Below are 23,757 nucleotides of genomic sequence, written 5' to 3' on the forward strand. Positions count from 1 at the left end.
TTGATTGTGATTCAGGGTTCTTAAGCAATGAAGTTGATGTTATGATATTCCTCACAAATCATTAGTGATGCAGTTTCTCATTATTCAGTTAATTGAATCTGGCCCCTTATCCCATATGACAAATGTACTAGAAACATGTATTTTCCCATAGATCTTTAATGATCTCTTTCACTAATACAGTGTAATCATGGCCTTGCCCAAACACAAATTCTATTGATCATACATTTTGAGTTAAACAAATTAGATGAAAATATTTCAGTAAGTTATCTATATTGGTAAAGAATCGGGATAAAATCACCTTTAGCCACTAATGGAAATTGTTGAATTTTTTTGACATTTGTGTAAACAAGCACTCACTGCAGTCATCTCTCTCCAGATATCAAAGTCTCTGAAAAATTCTCCTCAGGATAACTTCACAGGCTGATGTAAACTCAGTTCTCTCAAAATATATTCTTCAGATTTACTTGTGATGGTTAAGTTACTCAATTTTTCAAGAAAATTCTTTTAGTCCTTTCTGTTCCTCACACCATTACCGTAACTTGGCTGTTTCTATATGGCTGCTGACTCTCTCTACAATCCTATTTCCTTTTAAAATATATTAATAATAACTGTATTGTCTAAATCTAGGAGTTTGTATTTACAAAAACATAACTAGATTTACTTTCTTTCTTTCTTTCTTTTACTATTTATATTATCCTTAAATTTTTTTCCCTATATACCCAGGGATAAACTTGTAACTGTCCCTCTTAGGTTTGATCCCAGTACTCAGCATCAGGAAAGCTTTAACCTACTCTTTCCCTGACCAGAGATGCTTGGCATTAGGTAATCTGATGAGCTGCATTTACATGATCACTATATTTTTGAGAGAATTTGATCAGTCACCCAATCAGCCTTAGTCCTGCTTGTAGCTAAGAAATTCTAAACTTAATGATTTGATGGTCTCAGTATTTTCAAGAGTAGGTGTTATGAGCATATAACATGATGTGTAGCAAGTCCTTTGTCTTTAACTTTCAACCTTTGTTCCTGGTTACATTTTCTGAGCCAGGTAGACAGAATATGATCATTCTATAGGATATCCATTCAGACCCTGGAAGGCATTCACTGTGCCTTCCCTAATTCTTTCCTTTTCTGGGATAAATATCACTTGTAATATAAAATTATCCTGAATTTCCAGATATCTGTCATGTTAATTATATACAAGCATTTTTCTCCCCTATGCCTTGAATTTCAAAGGCTGGTTTATTAAATATCCAGATGGCAAGACACCTCTCATCTATCACCACTCAAATTTAGGTTCATTCCATCCCCTTATTCTCAATTTTTTTTCTATTTTTTGTTGTTGTTGCTATTTAGAATTTTAATTTCCAAATTATATGTAAAATCAACACTTTGACATCAATTTTTTAAAAAACTTTGTTTTCAGACTTCTCTTCCTCCCTCCCTTCCCACCCCCCATCAAAGAATTCAAGCAATTCAATGTAAGTTATACATGAGTAGTCATGGAAAATATCTCTACATTAGTTAAGTTGTGAGAGAAAACAGATAAAAACAAGACTTCACATTAAGGAGTTGTCAAAAAAAATGTGTTTCAGTCTGTTTTCAGATACCATCAGTTCATTCTCTGTAGGTGTATTGCAATTTTCATAAGTCCTTCAGAGTTATATTGGATCATTGCCTTGGTGAAAATAACCACGTGCTTCCCAGCAGATCATCTTTACACTATTGCTGTTATTTTATATACAGTAAATTTCTCTCTGCCTCAGTTCATGTGGGTCTTTCCAGGTTTTTCTGATAGCATCCTGTTCATCACAACTTTTATATAGGACCTTAAACTTGATGAAGAATTTACTTTACAATAGCCCAGCAGAGTAGGTACCATAGGTTTTGCCATTGTAGTCAATCATCATAACTATTTCCCTCCATCCTATTCCCTTCCAATGATATTTACTCTATTTTCTATCTTATTTTGCCCTATTCCTCCTCTAAAGTGCTTTGCTACTGCCTGCCCCCCTCCCCTGCTCTAGCTTCCCTTCATTCACTTTTCCCTCCTTATCTTCTTCCCCTCCTACTTTCCTGTAGGGTTAAATAGATTACTCCTCCCAATAGGGTGTGTATGTTATTCCCTCCTTGGGACCACTCTGATAAAGTTAAGGTCTTTGAGCTAATTCTGTTTTCTTAAATATTTCCTCCTTGCTCTTGAACTCCCCCCCATGAAATCAAGCAATTCAATACATGTCATACATGTGCTGTTATGCAGAACATCTTTACCTTCCTTGACAGTGTTTTGCTTTTTGAAGCTCCCTCCCCCAAACTTCCCTTCCCTCCTCTCCCTCTTCTCCCAGCCCCCCTTATCTCCTTCTCCACCCACTTTTCCAAAAATATATTACCTCACCCACTTTACTATGTTTGTTATTCCCTTCTTGAGCCAATTCTGATGATAGTAAGGTTCACTCACTGCTCTATTCCTTCCCCCTCTTCCCTTCCCTACCATAAGCTTTTTTCTTGTTTCCTTCATGTGAACTACCTCTCCCCATTCCACCTCTCCCCTTCCCCCTTCCCCCTTCCCCAGTCTATTCCTCCTGCCCCTCAACCCTATTTTAAAGGTGTCATCATGGGGTAGCTAAGTGGCACAGTGGAAAAAGCACCAGCCCTGGACCCAGGAGGCCCCAAGCCCAAATCTGGCCCCAGACATAAGAGACCCCACCCTATTTGCCCCCCAAAGAACAAGAATAAACAAGAAATAAATGCTTTACAGATATCATCCCATCATATTCAGTTCAGACTCTTGTCCTCTGTGTATTCCTCACTGAAAATGTTCTTATGAGTTGGAAGTATTATCTTCTTATGTATGAATATAAACACTTTAACCTTTTAATGTCCCTTATGATTTCTTTTTTGTGTTTACCTTTTTATGATTCTCCAGTGCCTTGTATTTGAAAGTCAAATTTTCTACTCAGTTCAGGTCTTTTCATCACAAATGACTTAAAGTACTCTTTTTCATTGCAATCCCATTTTTTCCTCTGAAATATTATACACAGTGTTGCTGGGTACATGATTCTTGGCTGTCTTCCCAATTCCAATATCATTTTCCATGCCCTTTGGTCCTTTAATGTAGATGCTGCTAGATCTTGTTTTATCCTTTTTGGAGCTCCACAGCATATTTGGCTATAATATTCCTGAAAGTTTTCCTTTTGGGATCTCTTTCTGGAGGTGATCAGTAGATTCTTTCAATTTCTATTTTACTTTCTGCTTCTAGAATATCAGGGCAATTTTCCCTTACAACTTCTTGGAAGATAATGTCTAGGCTCTTATTTTAGTCGTGGTTTTCAGGTAGTCCAATGATTTTCAAATTATCTCTCCTGGATTTATTTTCCAGGTCAGCTGTTTTTCCAAGGAGATATTTCACATTACCCTCTATTTTTTCATTCAATTGGATTTACTTTACTATGTCTTGGTTTCTCATAAACTTACTAGCTTCCATTTGTTCAATCCTAATTCTTAGGCAATTATTTTCTTCAGATACCTTTTTTATCTCCTTTTCCATTTGACTTTTCAAGCTGTTGACTTTTTTCTCAATCTTCTTTCTATCTTTCCTTTTTTTCATTTTTTTTTAGTGAGGCAATTGGGGTTAAGTGACTTGCCCAGGTCACACAGCTAGTAAGTATTAAGTGTCTGAGGCCGGATTTGAACTCAGGTGCTCCTGAATCCAGGGCTGGAGCTCTATCCACTATACCATCTAGCTGCCCCTCTACCTCTCCTACTTTTTCTTCAAAGTCCCTTTTGAGTGCTTCCATGGCCTGAGACCAATTCATATTTTTCATGGAAGTGTTGGATATAGGGGCCCTGAGGTTATTGTCCTCTTCTGAGGGTACACCTTGATCTTCCTTTTTACTGAAGAAACTTTCTATAATTCTCAACTTTCTCTGCTCGCTCATCTTGCAGTCTTTTACTTGACTTTTAACTCCCCACTGGGGGTACACTATCCCAAGCTTCAGAGGGTCTCATGTGTTTCAGTTTAAGGGAGGGCAGGTTTTTCTCTCACCTGGCCTGTTCTCTAGTCCTAAGATAACATCAAGACAACTTACTGATTAACCAATCAGCAAATCTTTCTGTGATTTGGTTTTTATCTTTGACAAATCTGTGCCCCTCCCTAACCTGGGCCTCCTATCACTCAGCATTTCTTCCTGCTTCCCTGTTTGGGTGGGACAGCTGAATTCCTCCCTAGGTATTGCTGAAACCCCTGCACTTTTTCCCCCCACCTCCCTTTGGCTAACCATTCAGCCCTCTCACCTGACCACAAGCTCATTTCCAGAAGATGCTGGTGCTGCAGCTGATTCAGAGGCTCAGGGGTAAATTCCTCTGGTGAGGCATGCCGGTGGTCTCTGTCTGTGTGATCACGGGGTTGGAATTTTCCGGGAGCCCAACATGGCCCCCTTTAATCTGGCTATGACTGGAAAATAATCTCAGCCCATATTTTTGTGGGTTTTTCTGCTTCAGGGGTTCTTTTATTGCTGTTTGGGGGGTAATTGTATCAGGAGCTCTATGCATTTAACGTCTTTCCTCTGCCATCTTCTCTGATCTCCCATCCCCTTATTCTCATAATTCAAGTTCTGATCTAGAAAACCACTGCTTTGTAGTAATGTTTGAGTGGGTCTCCCAATCTGGAAAACATGGCTTAAAATCTGTCCTTTGGATACTACTTTGTGATGCCAGGCAACTGACTCATTCTTTCCATGACCAGGGTTATCCTGAAAGGGTTTAATTTGCCAAAGCATATGGCAGCTGCTATTCTGCATTTGTAGGAGTTTCTTCACCAAGGAGCTTCCTAATCAATTACACTTACAAGAATCCAAGATAATGTCATCCACATAGCCTCATCTCGGATATGGTCTTCTGAACTCTTTGGTCACAATAAACTAACAATTCACGTCTAATTCTTACCCTTTTCCTTCTCATGTATGTAGAAGGTTTTCCTTCTTTCCACAGAACTGGAATTCTTTATGCAGAAGAATATCTTCAAAATGATACAGAGGAATGATCTAGAAATTCTTTGACAGGTCAGAGCATTGAAATCCATAATTGAAGAAGATGAAGTTCAATAGTAATACATTGAAAGTCTCTCACAGGCCCAGCATCCCTCATATAAGGGAAACCTTCCCTCAGGTAGCACCCAGTGATGAAGATTTCTCTTCTCTTTCAGCTGCACTCCTTCCTGAAGAGCACCCAGTTTAACAATAGTGCTGGTGACCAGGTGTTTGTGGATGAAAATAGAAGATCAGAGGCTCAATATGCCATTATGAACTATGTGATGTTTCCTAATTTTTCTGATGTTCTGCTGAAAGTAGGGCAGTTTGTCCCTCAGGCTCCAGTAGGTCAAGATTTCATAGTCTGTGAGGATGCCATAGTGTGGAGTATGTCAAAGGTCAGAGATATTTTAAATGTGAATTTATGCATCTAATCACAGGAACAATTCTTGATCTTTTTTCTTCATACTTTACATTGCTCATATGGGCAGCTAGTTGATTCATTGGAGAGAATACCAGGTCTGGAGTCAGGAAGACTTATCTTCATGACTTCTAATTGGGTTTCATACACTTAATAGTTGTGACCCTAAGCAAGTCACTCAACCCTGTTTCCCTCAGTTCCTCCTCCATTAAATGAGCTAGAAGGAAATGAAAAATCATTCCATTATATTTCCTAAGAAAACTCTAAATAAGGTCAGGAAGAGTTGGATATGACTTTAAAATGGCTGAACATCCACATTGCATATACTTATAAGTTGAAGACATCTCATGACTAATTATAAAAACAAACATTTTTATTTAAAGTTTTGACTTCCAAAATCTATCCCTCCTTCCCTCCCTCCCTCAATTCCTTCCTCCTCCCTGAGGCATTAAGCAATCAGCTATAGGTTATAGAAGTGCAATTATGTAAGACATTTCCATAATAGTCATTTTGTACAGGAAGACTCAAAGGAAAATGTGTAAGAAAGTGAAAAATAGCATGCTTCAGTCTATATTCAATCAATATCAGTTCTTTTTCTGGAGGTGTATAGTATAGATTATCATTAGTCCTTTGGGAATGTCTTGGATCATTGTATTACTAAGATTAGCTAAGTCATTCACAATTCTTCATCAAAAAGTATTACAGTTACTGGGTATAACTAATAACTAATTGTAAAAGATAAGGTTATACATATTAATTATGAGTAGACTCCCACAAGATATCTAGTCCACCACTCTCCATTTTATACATGAGGAAACTGATGCTCATGGAGAGCAAATGAATTATGGAAAGTCACATAGACAATGGGCATCCTACGTGGCATTTAGTGATTATAAACAACTGAATATATGAAAGAATTTATATATGTATATATATATATGTGTGTGTATACATATGCACATACATACACACATATATAGAAAACACATATGCATATAAGTGTGTATACATCTATTTTTTATCAAAAAATTTAAATTTCTTTCCATCCCACTTCAACTTTTCCCTTTACTCAACTGAGAAAAAAAAATTCCATGTTTACTCAATCAAAACTAACTTCCACATTTACCATGTCCAAAAATAATATGTCATTTTGCTTTCTGGGTCCTTAATATCTGTATCAGGAAGTGGGTAATATATTTGCTTATTAATCTCTAGATTTGTGGTTGATTATTACATTAATTAGTTTTTATCCTTTCAAAGTTATTTGTTTGTTCTCTATCATTATTTTTGTAGAAATAGTTCCCCTGGTTCTGCTCACTGTACTTAACATCTGTTCATACAATTCTTTCCTTTTTTCTCTGAAACAAACTCCTTCATAACTTCTTACAAAAAAAGTACTTCATAATATACAAGCACACTTACCTACATACACATACATGTAAACTTACTCAATGTTTTCTCAATTAATGGGACAGACATCAATTTCCCATTCTTGGCCACTTAAAAAACAGATTTGTTTAAATAAATCCTTAGTGATAGTTTATTTTGTTTTGGCTTTATCCCTCCTTCAATCTACCTCCTCTCTAATTCCTTATTCTCCCTGTTGTTTTAATCTTCCCTTTTCTAAACAGTTCATATAATAGTGAAGTTGAAATGTGTCTCCCTCCATCCCATCCTTTGTTTGTAGAGATATCTTCTATTGCTCCCTGATTATGATATAATATCCTCTAACCTTCCATTCTTTCCCCAACAAATGTATTTCTCTTCCCATCTTTCAATTCTTCTCTTAAGACCACCAAGATATAAAAGACTCACTACCAAGTATTGTCTGATTAGTTTACCTCTTTGACGTTCAGCATGACATATGAATTATCTCCCTTAGAATGTATCATGCTTGTGCTTCATTATTTTTTTATTCTCCTGTTAAGATTTATTTTCCCAAGTTACATGCAAATACAAATTTTGACATCAAATTTTTTTTAAAACTGTGTTCCAAATTCTCTTCCTCCCTCCCTCCCCCCATGAGGAACTCAAACAATTTTATATAAGCTATACATGAACAGTCATGCAAAACATTTCAATATTAGCCAGGTTGTAATAGAAAATAGACAAAAACAAAACTTCTGATAAAGGAACTAACAAAAAATGAAAAAATTATGCTTCAATCTGTATTCAGACACCATCAGTTCTCTCTCCGTAGATGGACTGGATTTTTCATAGGACCTTCAGAGTTGTCTTGGATCATTGCATTGCTGAAAATAAACCTCATTCACAGATCATCCTACAGTATTGCTTTTATTTTGTATATAGTACATTTCACATTGTATCAGCTCATGTAGGTCTTTCCAGATTTTTCTGATAGCATCCTTATCGTCATTTTTTTTGTAGTAAACTACATTTATATAGAGACAATTTATCTTACCTCCTTACTATCTGTGGCTTGAGAGTTCAGTAAGTGGCTGGCACAGTTTCAAATGCCACCAAGGACTCACTGTTTGGTTATTGGGGTGGGGGTGGGGGAGTTTGTGAGGAGGAGGAACTAAACTACCATCTAGTCTATTCTCTTGATTTGATTCACCAGGAAACTGAAAGATTGCTGCCTTCCCAAGATGCTTTAATTCAGTATTCTTTTCACCATCTTACAACTAGATGAAGAAGAATAAAATATCCTTTGAGATTAATTCAGGGAAACACATGGTATTGAGCCCTTCAGAATATGTTCCTATGGAGAGGACAAATGGTTTGAATTTTACATTTCTTCAAATTGCCTGAATTTCTGATTGTTACAGAATGGGCTGTTTTGTCAAAGATGTTTATATTAACTTATATTCATTGTGGAGCTATCACTTCACTCTTCTGGTCCTTCAGCTCTAAGGGCCTTCCAGACTGGATGGAAATGGATTAGATGTATTTTTTAATCTTTCAATAGCTTTTAGTCTAACACTGTGGAGATTAAAATTATATGTGGTTGTCCTATAATTGTCCCAAGTTTAGAGAACCTAGTTGGGGTTTATCATATATTTGTTACTTAGAAATTAGAGGCTACTGCACCAATTTGGGGCCATTAAGCATTTACTAAAGTGTATTAAATATTAGTAAAGAGAGCACATGCATGGCTCAGAAAGTTAGGAATGCATAGCTAGGAAAGAGGAGAGAGAGAAATGGACTGCATGGCTCTCCTTCCTTGTCCCAGGGCCCAGCAAGGGAGTCCCTCTGTAAGTTTCCTCAGGGTTAGAGGAGAGCCTGCCCTTACACATTGCTCAAAGCTAATTTGCTAGCATCATTCAAATCTATTGGTTTACTGGATTTGAGGGTGGTTCAGTACAGTGTGTGCTGATGTCAGAGTACAGAACCCTCTGAGGGGAAAAAGCCTTCAGGTGGGTGTGGGTTTGAATGAGGTAACTTCTATTGTCTGTATTCACAGTCCAAAATCCAACTTGACTGACTCTGGGCCAGTCTTAAAAGTTCAGGGAAGGCTCTCTGGGTTCAGTCCTCAAGCAGGGGCCTCTGGGAGTCCCAAACACCATTATTTTCTCACAAGACCTTGGGTAATTATAATCAATGGTATATTCATAATCATAGCATTTCTAATGTGAGGGCTAAAACAGCTTACCATTTTAAAAACTGAAAACCTCAAAATTCGAAAGTTGGTAAAAAAAAATAGCACATCTGGTGGTGAGTGGGGGTTACTGCCTAGACATTTCAATTAGTGAATATTTGAATCCATTTATATTTGAATCAGGTATAAATCTCATAACCCTTGTAGTTATCCAGGTTTCAGAGATTAAGACTCTTATATGTAATAGTCTACAATTCTGTAAACTTCTACTTGTCAGCCTGATAGATTATGCATTACCCTATTCATTCTCATCCCAGATTTAAGGCAATCCAGTGGTATGTTGTGATATTTTCTAATTGAATGTAAATAAATGATTTATTTCATTAAAAATTAATTCTGATATTCCATCCAAGAGACAAATATTCCTCCAAAGTGTTCTCTCTCTCTCTCTCTCTCTCACACACACACACACACACACACACACATACACAAACCCCTTACAGCACCACAAACTTAAGTGTAGATCAATGTCACTGGTTGTGTTATTAATTACTAGGGAAATTAACATTAGTATAGATACAAATGTTTTAACTATGTTGAAAGCTCTTAGGCAGTGTTAAGCCTAAAATTCTAACTGTGATGTCTAAAAATCTAATGAGTGGTCACCTTAAATTTGAAACTTTGGCACCAGTCTTTGGGTATGAAGCATTTATTAAAGTTTATTATGGATAAACAAAGAGAGAGAGAGAGGAAAAGCAGCCTTCATCTAGCTAGCTAAGAGAAAGAGAGTGTGTCCCTACCACCAACAGCCAGTTCCTGAACCAAAAGAGAGAGAGACTTTGCCACTTCTCCCAGAAGCCCCCTGTAAAACAGGAAGCAGAGCCTCCTCACACACAGCTCTAAGCTAATTGGCTTATAGCACATTACATGACTAACAGATGGTAACTTCTGGATAACAAGCTGCTTCCAGTTGCTAAGTCACATGTTTTCTTTTCAGGGCTGAGCCAACCTGGTTCTCACAATGTCCCTCTTAGCAGGGGGTGGCTTTCCAATTCTCACAGCAGTCAACAAAGTCCAGCAGCAAAAGATAGAAAGAGATGTTCCATTTAAAGTAATGGTAGATAATATAAAATACTTGGGAGTCTACTTGCCAAGACAAACCCCGGAACTATACGAACAAAATTACAAAACACTTCACACAAATCAAATCAGACCTAAATAATTGGAAAGATATCAATTGCTCATGGATAGACAGAGCTAATAATAATTCTACCTATTAATTTACTTATTCAGTGCCATACCAATCAGACTACCTAAAAATTATTTTATAGAGGTAGAAAAAATAATAACAAAATTCATCTGGAAAAACAAAAAGTCAAGAATATCCAGGGAAATAATGAAAAAAAATGCACAGGAAGGTGGGTTAGCTGTACCAAATCTAGAACTTTACTATAAAGCAGCAGTCATCAAAACTATCTGGTACTGGCTAAGAAATAGAGTGGAGGATCAATGGAATAGGCTAGGCACAGGAGACACAGTAGTAAATGACATTAGTAACGTAGTGTTTGATAAACCCAAAGACTCCAGCTTCTGAGATAGGAACTCAGTATTGACAAAAACTGCTGGGAAAACTGGAAGATAGTATGGCAGAAATTAGGCATAGACCAACATCTTACACCTTATACAAAAATAAGGTCCAAATGGGTACATGATTTAAACATAAGAGGTGATAACATAGTTAAATTAGGAGAAGAAGGAACCATCTACCTTTCAGATCTTTGGAAAGGAGAACAGTTTATGACCAAACAAGAGATAGAGAATATTATGAAATGCAAATTGGATGATTTTGATTATATTAAATTAAAAAGGGTTTGTACAAACAGAAGTAATACATCCAAAATTAGAAGGAATGCAGAAAGCTAGGAAACAATTTTTATGGCCAGTACTTCTGATAAAGGCCTCATCTCTAAAATATATTGGGAACTAAATCAAATTTATAAGAATCCAAGTCATTCCCCAATTGAGAAATGGTCAAAGGATAGGAACAGGCAGTTTTCTGATGAAGGAATCAAAGCTATCTATTTCCATATGAAAAAATAGTCTAAATAACTATTGATTAGAGAGATGCAAATTAAAACAACTCTGAGGTACCACCTGATACCTATCAGATTGGCTAAAATGACAAAAGAGGAAAATAATAAATGTTGGAGAAGTTGTGGGGAAAATGGAACACTAATGCATTGTTGGTGGAGCTGTGAACTGATCCAACCATTCTGGAGAGCTATTTGGAATTATGCCCAAAGGACTATAAAGCTGTGCATACCCTTTTACCCAGCAATACCACTTTTGGGTCTTTTTCCCAAGGAGATCATAAAAAAGGGAAAAGGACCCACATGTATAAAAATATTTATAGCTGTGGCCGCTAAGTGGTGCAGTGGATAGAGCACTGGCCTTGGAGTCAGGAGTACCTGAGTTTAAATCCGGCCTCAGACACTTAACACTTACTAGCTGTGTGAACCTGGGCAAGTCATTTAACCCCAATTGCCTCACTAAAAGAAAACAAAATTATAGCTGCTCTCTTTGGGGTGGCAAGGAATTGGAAATTGAGGGGATGCCCACTAATTGGGGAATGTCTGAACAAGTTGTAGTATATGAATGTAATGGAATTCTATTGTGCTGTAAGAATCAAGGAGCAGGAGGAGTTCAGAAAAACCTGGAAGGACTTGCATAAACTGATGATGAGTGAGATGAGCAGAACCAGAAGAACATTATACACAGTATCATCAACATTGAGTGTTGATCAACTGTTATGGACTAGATTCTTCTCACCAATGCAAAGGTACAGGAGAGTTCCAGGGAACTCATGATGGAAGGGGATCTCCAAATTCAGGAAAAAAAAAAGAACTGTGGAGTATAGATGCTGATTGAACGATACGATTTCTTTTGTTTTTGGTGTTGTTGTTTTTCTATTTTGAGGTTTTTCCTCATTGCTCTGATTCTTCTCCTATAACATGACTAATTCAGAAATATGTTTAATGTTATTATATATATATATACATACATATATGTGTGTGTGTATATATGTATATATATATATGTGTGTGTGTATATATATATATATATATATATATATATATAGCCTTTCAGATTACCTGCTGTCTAGGAGAGGGGGAAGGGAGGGGAGGGAGGGAGGGAGAAAAATCTGAAATTGGAAAGCTTATATAAACAAATGCTTAGAACTATCTTTAGATGTAACTGGAAAAAACAATAAAATACTTTTATCAGAAAAAAAAAAACCTCACCTCTCTTGCAATCTTAAATTCTCTACTCAAGAGGTTTCTTTACCTTAAAAACAACAAAAAAAACCCCTCCTTAACATCTTTCAGAAAAAAAGTTATTTAAGTGTTTTATCTGTATACTTAGTGTCCCCCCCCCCCCAGACATAGCAATTGAGAGCTTGTCCAAAACAATGGTAAAACTTCCAAATTTTGTTAGGATTCTCTTCTCAGTAGACTTCCAGGGTTGAGCCAAGATGGCAGAGAAAAGTCAGTGAGCTCCTGAAGTCATGACATGATTGCTCCAAAAAACATCCAAATAACACCATAGGAAAATGCCCGGAGCAGCAAAACTAACATAAGAATGTGCTGAAATCATCTTCTAACCAAGAACAGCTTGGAAGGTCAGAAGGAGGGAGCTGCTGTGCTGATACAGGAGTTGGGCCCAACCCCACAGTCACCCTGACACAGATCTAGTCCCAGGAAGGCCTCACTAGAGAAGAAGACCCCCAGAGCCTCTGAATCAGCTGAAGCACCAGTGTCGTCTGGAACTAAGCTCACAGTCTGGTGAGAGGGCTGAGCCATGAGCAGGGAGGAAACTACAGAGGTCTATGCTGGTGCTAAGGCAGAACCTGGATTTTACACCCCTGCTGAGAACCAGAAGGTAGGCTCGAGTAGCAGTGGCCCAGGTGGGGGAGGGGCACAGGCTAGTCAGAACTAACAACTACAACACACAAAGCTGGTTGATTAGCAAGTTGGTCTGGGGTCATCTAAGGACAAGGGAACAGGCCAGGTGATCCTGGCCTCCTTAAATCAAACCACCTGGGACTTGTGAAGCTTGGGATACTGCAGCTTGGAAACAGTACCCCACTTTAAGGAGCTAAAAGTCAAATAAAAGAAAGGAAAGATGAGCAGACAGAGAAAGGTGAGGACCATAGAAAGTTTCTTCAGTAACAAGGAAGACCAAGGGGCACCCTCAGAGGAAGATGTTAACATCAGGGCCCCTATATCTAAAGCTTCCAAGAAAAATATGAATCGGTCTCAGGCCATAGAGGTACTCAAAAAGGACTTTGAAGATAAAGTTAGAGAGGTAGAGGGAAAAATGGAAAGAGAAATGAGGGCAATGCAGGAAAGACATGAGAAAAATATCAACAGCTTGAAAAGTAAAATTGGCCAAATGGAAAAAGAGGTATAAAGGCTCTCTGATGAAAATAATTGCCTAAGAATGAGGATTGAACAAATGGAAGCCAGTGACTTTATGAGAAACCAAGACATGATAAAGCAAATACAAATGAATAAAAAATAGAGGGCAATGTGAAATATCTTCTGGGAAAAACTGCTGACCTGGAAAATAGGTCCAGGAGAGATAATTTGAAAATGATTGGTCTACCTGAAAACCATGATCAAGGAAAGAGCTTAGACATCATCTTCCAAGATATTCTCAGGGAAAATTGCCCTGAAATTCTAGAAGAAGCTAAAATAGAAATTGAAAGAATCCACAAATCACCTCCAGAAAGAGATCCCAAAAAGAAAACTCCTAGGAATATTATAGGCAAATTCCAGAGCTCTCAGGTCAAGGAGAAAATATTGCAAGCTGCCAAAAAGAAAGAATTCAAGTACTGTGGAGCCCCAGTCAGGATAACACAAGATCTAGCAGCTTCTACATTAAAGGACCGGAGGGCACAGAATATGATATTCCAAAGGGCAAAGGAAATGGGATTACAACCAAGAATCACATACCCAGCAAAACTCAGCATAATCTTTCAGCAGAAAAAATGGGACTTTAATGAAAAAGAAGACGTTCAGATATTTGTGATGAAAAGACCTGAACTGAATGGCAAATTTGACTTTCAAATACAAGACCCTACAGAACCATAAAACACTGGAGCTGGGGTCATAGAGTGGCCAACTGTCTTGTGTCTGAGGCCGGGTTTTGGCTGGGATCCCCCTGGGTCCAGCGGTGATGCTTTGTCCACTGTATCACCTAGCTAGATGATGACATCTTTAGGGTTAAATTGAGGGGTGAAGGGAATTCACTGGGGGAGGGGGAAGGGCAGAGGTGAAATCTTACATGAAAGAAACAGGAAAAGGCTTATGGAGTGGAGGAAGAGATGGGAGAAGAACAGGGCAGTAAATGAATTTTACACTCATCAGAAAAGGCTCAAAGATCTTGAACTCATCAGAGCTGCCTCAAGGAGAGACTAACAGACAAACCCAACTGGGTGGAATAATCTATTTAATCTGGGCAGTAAATGAGCCTAACACTCATCAGACCTCAATCTCATTAGAACTGGCTCAAGGAGGGAATAATGTACACACTCAATTGGGTGAAGTAATCTCTCTAACCCTGCAGGAAAATAGGAGGGGAAGGGGATAAAGAGAGAGGGGCAAAAGAAGGAAGTGCAGAGTGGGGGAAGGGACAGACAGAAGTAAATCCCTTTTGAAGAGTGATAGGATGAAAGAAGATGGATAATAGAATAAATATCATGGGGAAGGGAATAGGATGGAAGGGAAACAGTTAACAATAGTAATCATGAAAAAGAGAAAAGGGGGAAAATGTACAAAAAATATTTATAGCAACTCTTGGTGGAGGCTAAGATTTGAGAATCAAGGGAATGTCCATCAATTGAGGAATGATGGAAAAAGCTGTGCTATATGATTGTAGTGGAATGGTCTTGTGCTACAAGAAATGACAAACAGGATAATCCCAGAAAAACCTGGAAAGACTAATGAACATCTATGTATAGTGAAGTGAGCAGAGCTGGGAGGACATTGTGTACAGTGACAGCAGTATTGTTCAATGAGCAATTGTAAATGACTTAACTACTCTCAGCAATGCAATGATCCAAGGCAATCCCAAGGAACTAATGAAGAAGCTTACTAAGCATCCCTATAGAAAGAACTGATAAAAAGAACACTTGTGGATTGTACATATATAACCTGGTTGGAATCTTGTGGAGGGGAGGAAAGGAAAGGAGGGAGGGAGAAAAATTTGAAACTCTAAATCTTATGAAAATGATTGTTGAAAAGTACCCTTACATGTAACTGGAAAATAAAATAAATGTTTGTTGCTAAAAAAAAAAAAAAAAGGATTCTCTTCTCTCTTGAGGATTTATAAAAGGAAGGATGAAGGGCAGAAGCATTTATTGAGGACCTAATGTGTGCCAGCTGGTTTATAAATGTCTCATTTTCCTCTCCCCAAAATCCTTTCAGGTAAATACTACTACCATTCTTATTTTAATATTTATTAAACTGAAGCAAACAGAGATTAAGTGATTTGTCCAGGGCCAAATAAAAAATATGTGATTCTGGGTTTGAATTGAGGTCTTCCTGACTCCAAGTTTAGAATTCTATCTGCACACTCACTCTCAGTGGATGTAGCTGTAGAAGCATGGGTTACATAGAAAATAATTTTCCTTTTTCTACACAAAACCTCAGTAGTTCTCTGTTAAAGATGTTTATTCTACTCTCCTCTTACTGTCTTAGGTTCCCTCTGGGGTCTGCAGTGACAGTTGTACTCCTGGATTCAGAAAGACCCCTTTGGAGGGGAAGGCTGCCTGCTGCTTTGACTGCTCCTCATGCCCAGAAGGGGAAATTTCTCATCAGATGAGTGCGTTTCTGTAGGCAATGCTCTTATCATACTCACTGATTTAAAAAGTAACCAAAAGGTTATTCTTGTTAACAGTTACCTACAACTCCCAGGAATCTTATTGTGTGAATAAAAGATTATATGAGACCAAGGAAAACCAGTTGAATATCCTGAAATAACTACTTATGGCATGGTGACTTTGATGCAACTACAGAAGGAGAAGATTAGTCAATAGGAAAAAAACCCTGCTGTTTCATTTTTTTGGATGAAACAAAGTCATATAGTCTTGTCCCACATACAAGGGTTGGTGTCTAGAGAGTATAAAGGGATAGAGATAGCAATAGTGAGATAGATATAGATATAGTTATAGATATAAAGCCAAAAATAAAGATACAGATATAAATAGTGTACTAGGGCAGAATCAAAGTTGTCCAGTTGTAAGGTTGGTGGATGCTGGATTCCATGGGGGATTGAGTCTAAAGTATGACTATGGAGGTAATACCAGAAAAACCCCTTTCAGTCAGGTAGTAAATCAAAGGTGGACATTGAAATGAGGCAGTCTGAGGGCCAAGGGTGTAGAGTGATATTCAGAGTGTAATTTAAGGTGAAATCTTTGTTCCAGGATGAATCAGCAAAAGCCATTGGAACAAATTGCTTTCCTGTTCACATACCAGGGAGGGAGGCCATAGTATTGCCGCTGGACTCCAATTGCTCTGGAAGAGAGGGTTACCACTAGATTGGTTCTCAAAAACATTCCTCTTTCAAAGAATTACTCACCCAGAGAATCCAATCAAACTTTAAGTAAAAGGTTTTCTTCTTTGCCCCCCAGAGGCATGGCTGCGAGAAGAAGCCTAGGCTTCCACACCCAGGGAGGTACAGGTTTAAGGCTTGTTCCTTAGACAGCCATAGAGGTATGGCCGGAGGAAGAAGAGGAACCTCAACTCCCTGAACAAGAGAAGATGACAATTTCATAGAGGCAGGAAGGGGGTGGGGGTTGAAAGTGATGATGGTAGCTACTTGGATGTATGAATAATAAACATTCCCCATTTCTAACTTGAGATTATTGTCACTACCTGGTCCTAATCACATAGCAAACATGACTGGCTCCCAACTAAGCTCATGCTGTAAATTCAAGGTTTCTGGGTGGCTGTTTTATGATGTGTTTGACCAACCACTCTCTGGTTAATTAAATTTGTTGCTTCTCCAAGGAAAGAATAAACTCTAATTGACCACAGCGAGCTGATCAACCATATTTCTCCATGGTCAGTGTCCCCCTCAGGGCCAGAGCATCCCTAACTGGACCCAGGCCCATCAGGCTGCTACTACAAGAGGGTCAGGCTGATGGCATTATTCAGATATACCTCATTCAGACCCAAATCATGTGCAAGTCAAGAAATCAGGTTAATGATGAAGTTTGGGGAGACTTGTGACCTGGTTCAGTGGGCTAGCTCATCCAAAGAATTGGATGCTTATCATGAATCTTGTAAATAAAAAGACATTTATTAGGAAAGAGGAATCAGGCGGGGGTACAGGTCCCCCTGGTGACTGTCCCACTGGAATAAGAGAAGATCTGGTCTTTTGTATCTTTGCAAAACAAAGGGAAGGGAATTACAAGGTAAGGGGAAATGCAAAGATTAGGGACAGATAACTAACAGGGGATCTTTGATAATGGGATGTCAGTAGGATATATATTGGCTGGGATGCTACATATCAGCATTCATCCATATCCTGCATATAGTCTTGCGGACCTTAATATTGTTTATCAGCATATTGGACTCATGTGCTAGACACCTCATACCTTTGGCCTTAGAGGGTTGGGAATTTTAGGTTTTGGGGGGGTCCCATTGTATTCCCATAACAATGTCACTGACCATGTTTTTGGATGAAGGATGAACAACAACCATTCCAAGAATATAGATAATTAGGCTTCACAATTTCTGAACTTTTGTCCTAAGGGAAATCAGTCTGAGTAGCCAGTTATATGAGGGAAGCAGGAGGCTTTGGCAAGGGGTATTTAACAATGGAACCCATTGATCCTGCTTTGCAATTCTTTTAAAAATAAAGTATGCATTAGAATCCCAAGTTACTGATTGTTTCTTAACTGACTGCTTGAAGTAAAATGTGTAAGCTCTCCCCATTCAACTGGCCATTTGCTTACTCAATACTTTTTAGTAAAATTAAAGACTTTCTATAGGGATTTTGTGACATCACCTGTAGACAAATCCACTTGAATTTTCACCTCTGATGTCACAGAAGCAATTCAAGTGTTTGTTTGGGACCTGAAAGAAAGGGAAACAAGGAGTATGTAAGAAAATAATGGGATTTGGCAGATACTCAAAGGCTCACCTAGAGATAAATCCAAACTGATTGAATTAAGTGAGAGTGATGTACTGCTGATTAGCCTACTTCAGGTTAATTAGATTGTAACCACACCTAGCTAGCCCTTAAGAAGGTATTGTTCTCAGAAGCTAAGGACTTTGAACTCAACTCTAGACCACCTTCAAGGCCAGTGAATCAATGGATTTGGATGATGCTAATCAATCCAGCTTGAAGCAGTATGTAAGGACTGCCCGTGCTCCAGACCTATAAAAAACTTCCACAATCAGTTTGCTGTGGAGTTCATGATTGAAGCAGGCTCATGGCAAAGGACTTGAGGCAGAACCAGACTCTAGGCTAGATAGGCCTTTTCTTAATTCCACGTGTTCTCTTTTTTTCTAATACTTAGTATGCTTTAATAAATGCTTAATGTCCAAAGACTGGTGCTAAAGCTTCTAATTTAAGGGGACCACACATTAGAATTTTGTAGACATCACAGTTAGATTTTAAACATCACAAGTAATAGAAATGTCTGGAGAAGAGAAAGACTGATGTCAGCAAGGATGAGTCTAAGATGCCAGTCGGGGTCTTTGGAAAGCCATTTCCAATGTAAATGTCAAGTGGATTTGAAGGAGAGGGCTAAAATATAGTCGGTGTGCTATTCAAAAAATAAGTAGAAAAAAAAAACAAGTCATTCTTTGGTCCAAGGAGAATTTCATTTTAAGGTATTTGATTAAACTAATGCATTAAAGGTTATGGAATACTCTATTGAATAAATCATGCAGTGGAATCAGTTTCATGAGGATTAACAGGAGGGCCACTTAGAAAATAAAATAAGATTTCTCTCTCATTAATCTCCAGGTATTTGATAAATCATTAATCAATCAACTATTGTATGTGGCACTCTTGTTGATAAATGGTAGGAATACAAACAAAGGAAATGATTCCTTCCTTCAGGAAGCTTCCATTCAAAGGAAGGACACAACATGAACATACACAGATTAGTCATCTACAAAATTTGTTGTGGGAAGGGGTTACCTGAGATCTGGTAAGAAAAAGGGGAGATTAGTGCAGACAATGTACAACTAGAGCTGTTGTTGAACAACATGACACACACACAGAAACCATCTTTACATATGATAGAAAAAGGCTCATGTTTCTATGTTTATTGTTCTAAGTGAATAGATTAAGAGGGACATGTATCATTAGTTCAATAAAAGGAATACAGAGAAACAATGTAATCCAAGCCCAATCAATGATAAAGCACATGAACACAGTTGGCCTAATGTAACATACCACTGACACTGTCTCTCAGCAAAGAGGAAAGAGGATTTTGTGTCCTGTGGAGGCAGAAGCAACTGTTGCAGGTCATGACTATTGGCTATATCTGGGCATGGGCATAATTCTTTGAGTCTAAACCCTGAGCCTTGTTTGTCTCCTACAGATGCAGAGCAGTGTATGAAGTGCCCAGAAGATGAATATCCAAATAAGTGGAGAGATGGCTGCATCCCCAAGGTTGTGAGTTTCCTAACCATGGAAGAACCTCTGGGGTTGACTTTGGTCTCCGTGGCTGTTTCCTTCTCCTTACTGACAGCTCTAGTCCTGTGGGTCTTTGTGAAGTTCCAAGACACTCCCATTGTTAAAGCCAATAACCGGCCCCTTAGCTATTCCCTCCTCATCTCCCTTACCTGCTGTTTCCTCTGCTCCTTGCTCTTCATAGGCCATCCTACCACTGTCACCTGTCTCCTCCAACAAACAGTATTTGCAGTTGTGTTCACAGTGGCAGTTTCCTCCATTTTGGCCAAAACCATCATTGTGGTTCTGGCTTTCAGGGTCACAAGGCCGGGGGATAGGATCTGGAAGCTGATATATCCTCGAGTGTCCAACTATGTTGTTCTCATCTGCTCAGGGATCCAAGTGATGTTCTGTGGCATCTGGCTGGGAACCTATCCCCCCTTTCCAGAGGCAGACACACACTCAGAATCTGGCCACATTGTCCTGAAGTGTAACGAGGGCTCTGTCTTTGCCTTTTACTGTGTCCTGGGCTACATGGGCATTCTGGCCCTGGCAAGCTTTACTGTAGCTTTCCTGGCCAGGAACCTGCCTGACTCCTTCAATGAAGCCAAGTTCATCACTTTCAGCATGCTGGTGTTTTGCAGTGTCTGGGCCTCTTTTCTGCCCACATACCAGAGCACCAAAGGGAAGGCCATGGTGGTGGTGGAGGTCTTCTCCATCTTGGCCTCCAGTGCTGGCCTGCTGGGCTGCATTTTTGTTCCCAAATGTTATGTGATCCTCCTGAAGCCAGATAGAAACACCCAGGAAGAGATCAAGAATAAATGGGATTCTAGAGGCAAGATGTCTTCTGAAGCACAGCCTTACACTTCCTGCTCTGGGAACAGCAGGTCTGAAAAATAGCCCACATTGACTTGGCCTAGCCATATTTATTGGGTTTGTTGATGTTTGAACTCAAATGAGTGGCATCCATCTGGCTGCATTGTCAAATGCCACTCATATTCACAGGCTGGATCCCCTCAGGACACTGACTGTTGCTGTTTTGTAGATGTTCCTACTGACTTTAGTGGATGCTGCTATAAATGCACTGAGTAATATCTGGCAACTCCAGATTCTTAGAGTGTTTGAAGTTCTCAGAGTCATCCCTTAAAGCATGGAGAAGTGGAAGACAGTGTTATGAGTGCCCTCTCTCATTCCCCACACTACTGTTCATTCCCATTAAGGACTCCTTCACCACAGGATTCAATCACAACTTAAAGGATTGACCTCCTGCACCTTTGGTGTGGTGCCCATACTTCAACAGTGACAGCAGTATTGTTTAATGAGCAATTGTGAATGACTTAACTACTCTCAGCAATGCAGTGATCCAAGACAATCCCAAGGAACTAATGAGGAAGCTTACAATGCATCCCCATAGAAAGAACTGATAAAAAGAACACTTGTGGATTGGATATATATAACCTGGTTGTGATCTTGTGGAGGGGGGAGGAAAGGGATGGAGTCGGGGAGAAAAATTTGGAACTCTAAATGTTATGAAAATGAATGTTGAAAACTATATGTGTGGTAGCCTTATTTCTGTCCCAAGTTTGGGGAAAATTAGCTGGGATTCCTAATATAGTTGTTACTTATAAATTAGAACCTTTAGCACAAGTTTTGGGGGCATTAAGCATGCACTAAAGTATATTAAATATTAGCAAAGAGAGCACACATATCTCTGAAAGGTAAGAAAAGGCTTATCTATCCCAGAGGAGAGAATAAAGCTCAGCCTGGCATGCTTCTTCCTCCAAGTCTTCTGCCACCAAGAGGACCTCCAAGAGAGTCTAACTGAGAGTAACTGTGTGTGGAAGCTTTTTCTGGATCCAGAGGAGAGGTGGTCCTTACACACTGCTCCAAGCTAATTGGCTAGCATCAAACAAATCCATAGGTCCACTGGACTTGAGGGTGGTCTGTGTTGAGGTCAGAATTCACACTGTCTGAGAACATACCCTCTTGAGAGCCAGGGAGGTGTGGTTTTAACTAAATTAACTTTAAGTGAGTTGACTAGAGAAGTCAGTCAATCCACTCAATTTTAATCCAATCAATCCCCTAGAGTGGGGGGGGGGGGGGGAAGGGCCTTTGGGCATTCCCAAAAGCCTATTATTTTCTCACAGAACTCTATGCAACAGAATATGATGAGCAGTCCTTCTTTCTCCCTGTAAATCTGTGTGTCCTCATTTGATGGTATTATATGTGATGTCCCAAAAATCTTCTTGTAGTTGTAAACTATAAAGCTTATAATTAGAATAAAATTTAGTTGTTTAGAAATTCTTCGAACTATAATCATGTAAACTTAGAAGTCTGCTTTGAAGAAAATAACAATACACTGGTATTCATTGCGGATATCAAAATCAAGATATTTAACAAGCAGGTTCTGCAAAGCTCTAGAACAGGGCTTCTTAAACTTTTTTCCACTTGTAACCCCGTTTTGCCCAAGAAAATTTTATGTTACCTTGGGTACATAGACATATAAAGCAAGTATACAGAACCTTTTACTGTTGCTAAATTTTCTGCAGGCCCCACATTCAGTTAGGTGACCCCATATGGGGTCATGGCCCACAGTTTAGGAAGCTAGGCTCCAGAATATCATTAAGGCCAATGGCAACACACAAATCTGGTGTGATAGAGAGAAGAAAGCCTAAAGCCAGCCTCCCTTCAACTTTGGGTATGGACAACATATTGCTTAAGCTACTAAAGAATATCTAAATATTTTAAATCACAGTTTGTAGTCTATATCTAAGTGATGGGAAAAATCTCACTAACATTATAAGGAAATGGGCCAATATCAGGTTAAAAATGGGTTGATTGCCTCACAGGGGCTGAATGTGTGATATAATCCCTCAAACTTGATATACAAAGGTCTGGTGATTTCACTGGAGATTCAATAAGTAAGTGGCAGTAGAGTTGGGAGACTCAGCCCCAAAGGGGCTCCATGGTGTGCATATTTTCTGTTTCCTGATCCCTCTTCATGTTGCTCCCACCACCACCATAATGTAGGCTCCATGAGATCAATGGTCCATATGGTCCATTGTGGACTTGTACTCCCTGAGTCTAGAGCAGTGACTGCCTTATATTAGAGATGAAGTTAATATGTGGAGGGTCAATGCTTGTCCCCATTATCATGTAAGGCTCTTTATTTTACACATGAGGAAACTGAGTTCCAGAGGCTTAAGTGACAGACCCAACATCACACAGATAGGGAACCTCAGAAGGGGATTCAAACCTAGGTCCTTTATCTCTAGATTTGGCACTCATTCCACTGTTCTATGTGGCTTCCTCCAGTGATTATCTCCATATGATTGACTCTGAAATCTTTGTATACAGCCAAAGTCTCTCCTGATTCCCAGTCTTCTATCACAACCTGCCTGCTGAAAATATCCACCTCAATGTCCCACAAGCATCTCCAACTCATCATGTGCAAGTAGAACTCAAACTTGTCTCCTGCCTCATTCCTCCTACTCACTTCCCTAATGTGAGAAAATAATTATTAATAAGGTATTTCTTGGGGGATCCAGATATCAGTTTCAGTCCTTTCTCCCCCTACCCTACTCCAGAAAGTCCAGTTCTTGAGGAACTTCAGCAAACCCTCTTTGGGACAAACACAAGGGACAAAAGAAATGGAGATTGATTCTTTTGTGTAGCTCAGGGAAGGAGTGATGGGACCTAGATAATGGAATTTGCCATTGCCCTTAAGCAAGGGTCTTTTATATTGTTCTCCCTGATGTCATCTGTAGAATTCATTTTCATGTAGACAACCCTCAAATAATGTCAACCAATGGATTTGAATGATGCTCACAAATTAGCTTTGATCAATGTATAAGGACCCACCTCTATGGAAAGAGGATAAAAACTCCTGGAAAAGGCCATGAGCTCTCTCTCTTGGCATGCACACCCTTGGCTCTGGGCTCTCCCTCTTAGGACAGTGGAGGTCTGAGATTGTGAGAAGTTTTCTTACTAGTATATAATATTATTAAATAATACTATCCTGACTGCCAAAAGTGTCCCAAATAGCAAATAATTTTTTT

At 39.0% G+C, this 23,757-nt stretch overlaps 2 protein-coding genes across 3 annotated transcripts in view; both read left to right on the forward strand.

The window, feature by feature from the left end:
* The window catches only part of LOC122736558 (vomeronasal type-2 receptor 26-like), a 36,967-nt gene extending 16,368 nt beyond the window's left edge, over positions 1-20,599 (forward strand). The window contains exons 4-6 of the mRNA XM_043978875.1: positions 5,201-5,422; positions 15,766-15,889; positions 19,629-20,599. Of these exons, the coding sequence (XP_043834810.1) occupies positions 5,201-5,422; positions 15,766-15,889; positions 19,629-20,599 (1,317 nt within the window). The remainder of the gene's footprint in view (positions 1-5,200; positions 5,423-15,765; positions 15,890-19,628) is intronic.
* Positions 1-23,757, forward strand: part of LOC122733853 (immunoglobulin lambda-1 light chain-like) — a 773,472-nt gene that overhangs the window by 576,376 nt on the left and 173,339 nt on the right. The gene's annotated exons all lie outside the window — the stretch shown is intronic.

The sequence above is a fragment of the Dromiciops gliroides genome, chromosome 1 (genome assembly GCF_019393635.1).
Source record: "Dromiciops gliroides isolate mDroGli1 chromosome 1, mDroGli1.pri, whole genome shotgun sequence".
Lineage (NCBI taxonomy): Eukaryota > Metazoa > Chordata > Mammalia > Microbiotheria > Microbiotheriidae > Dromiciops > Dromiciops gliroides.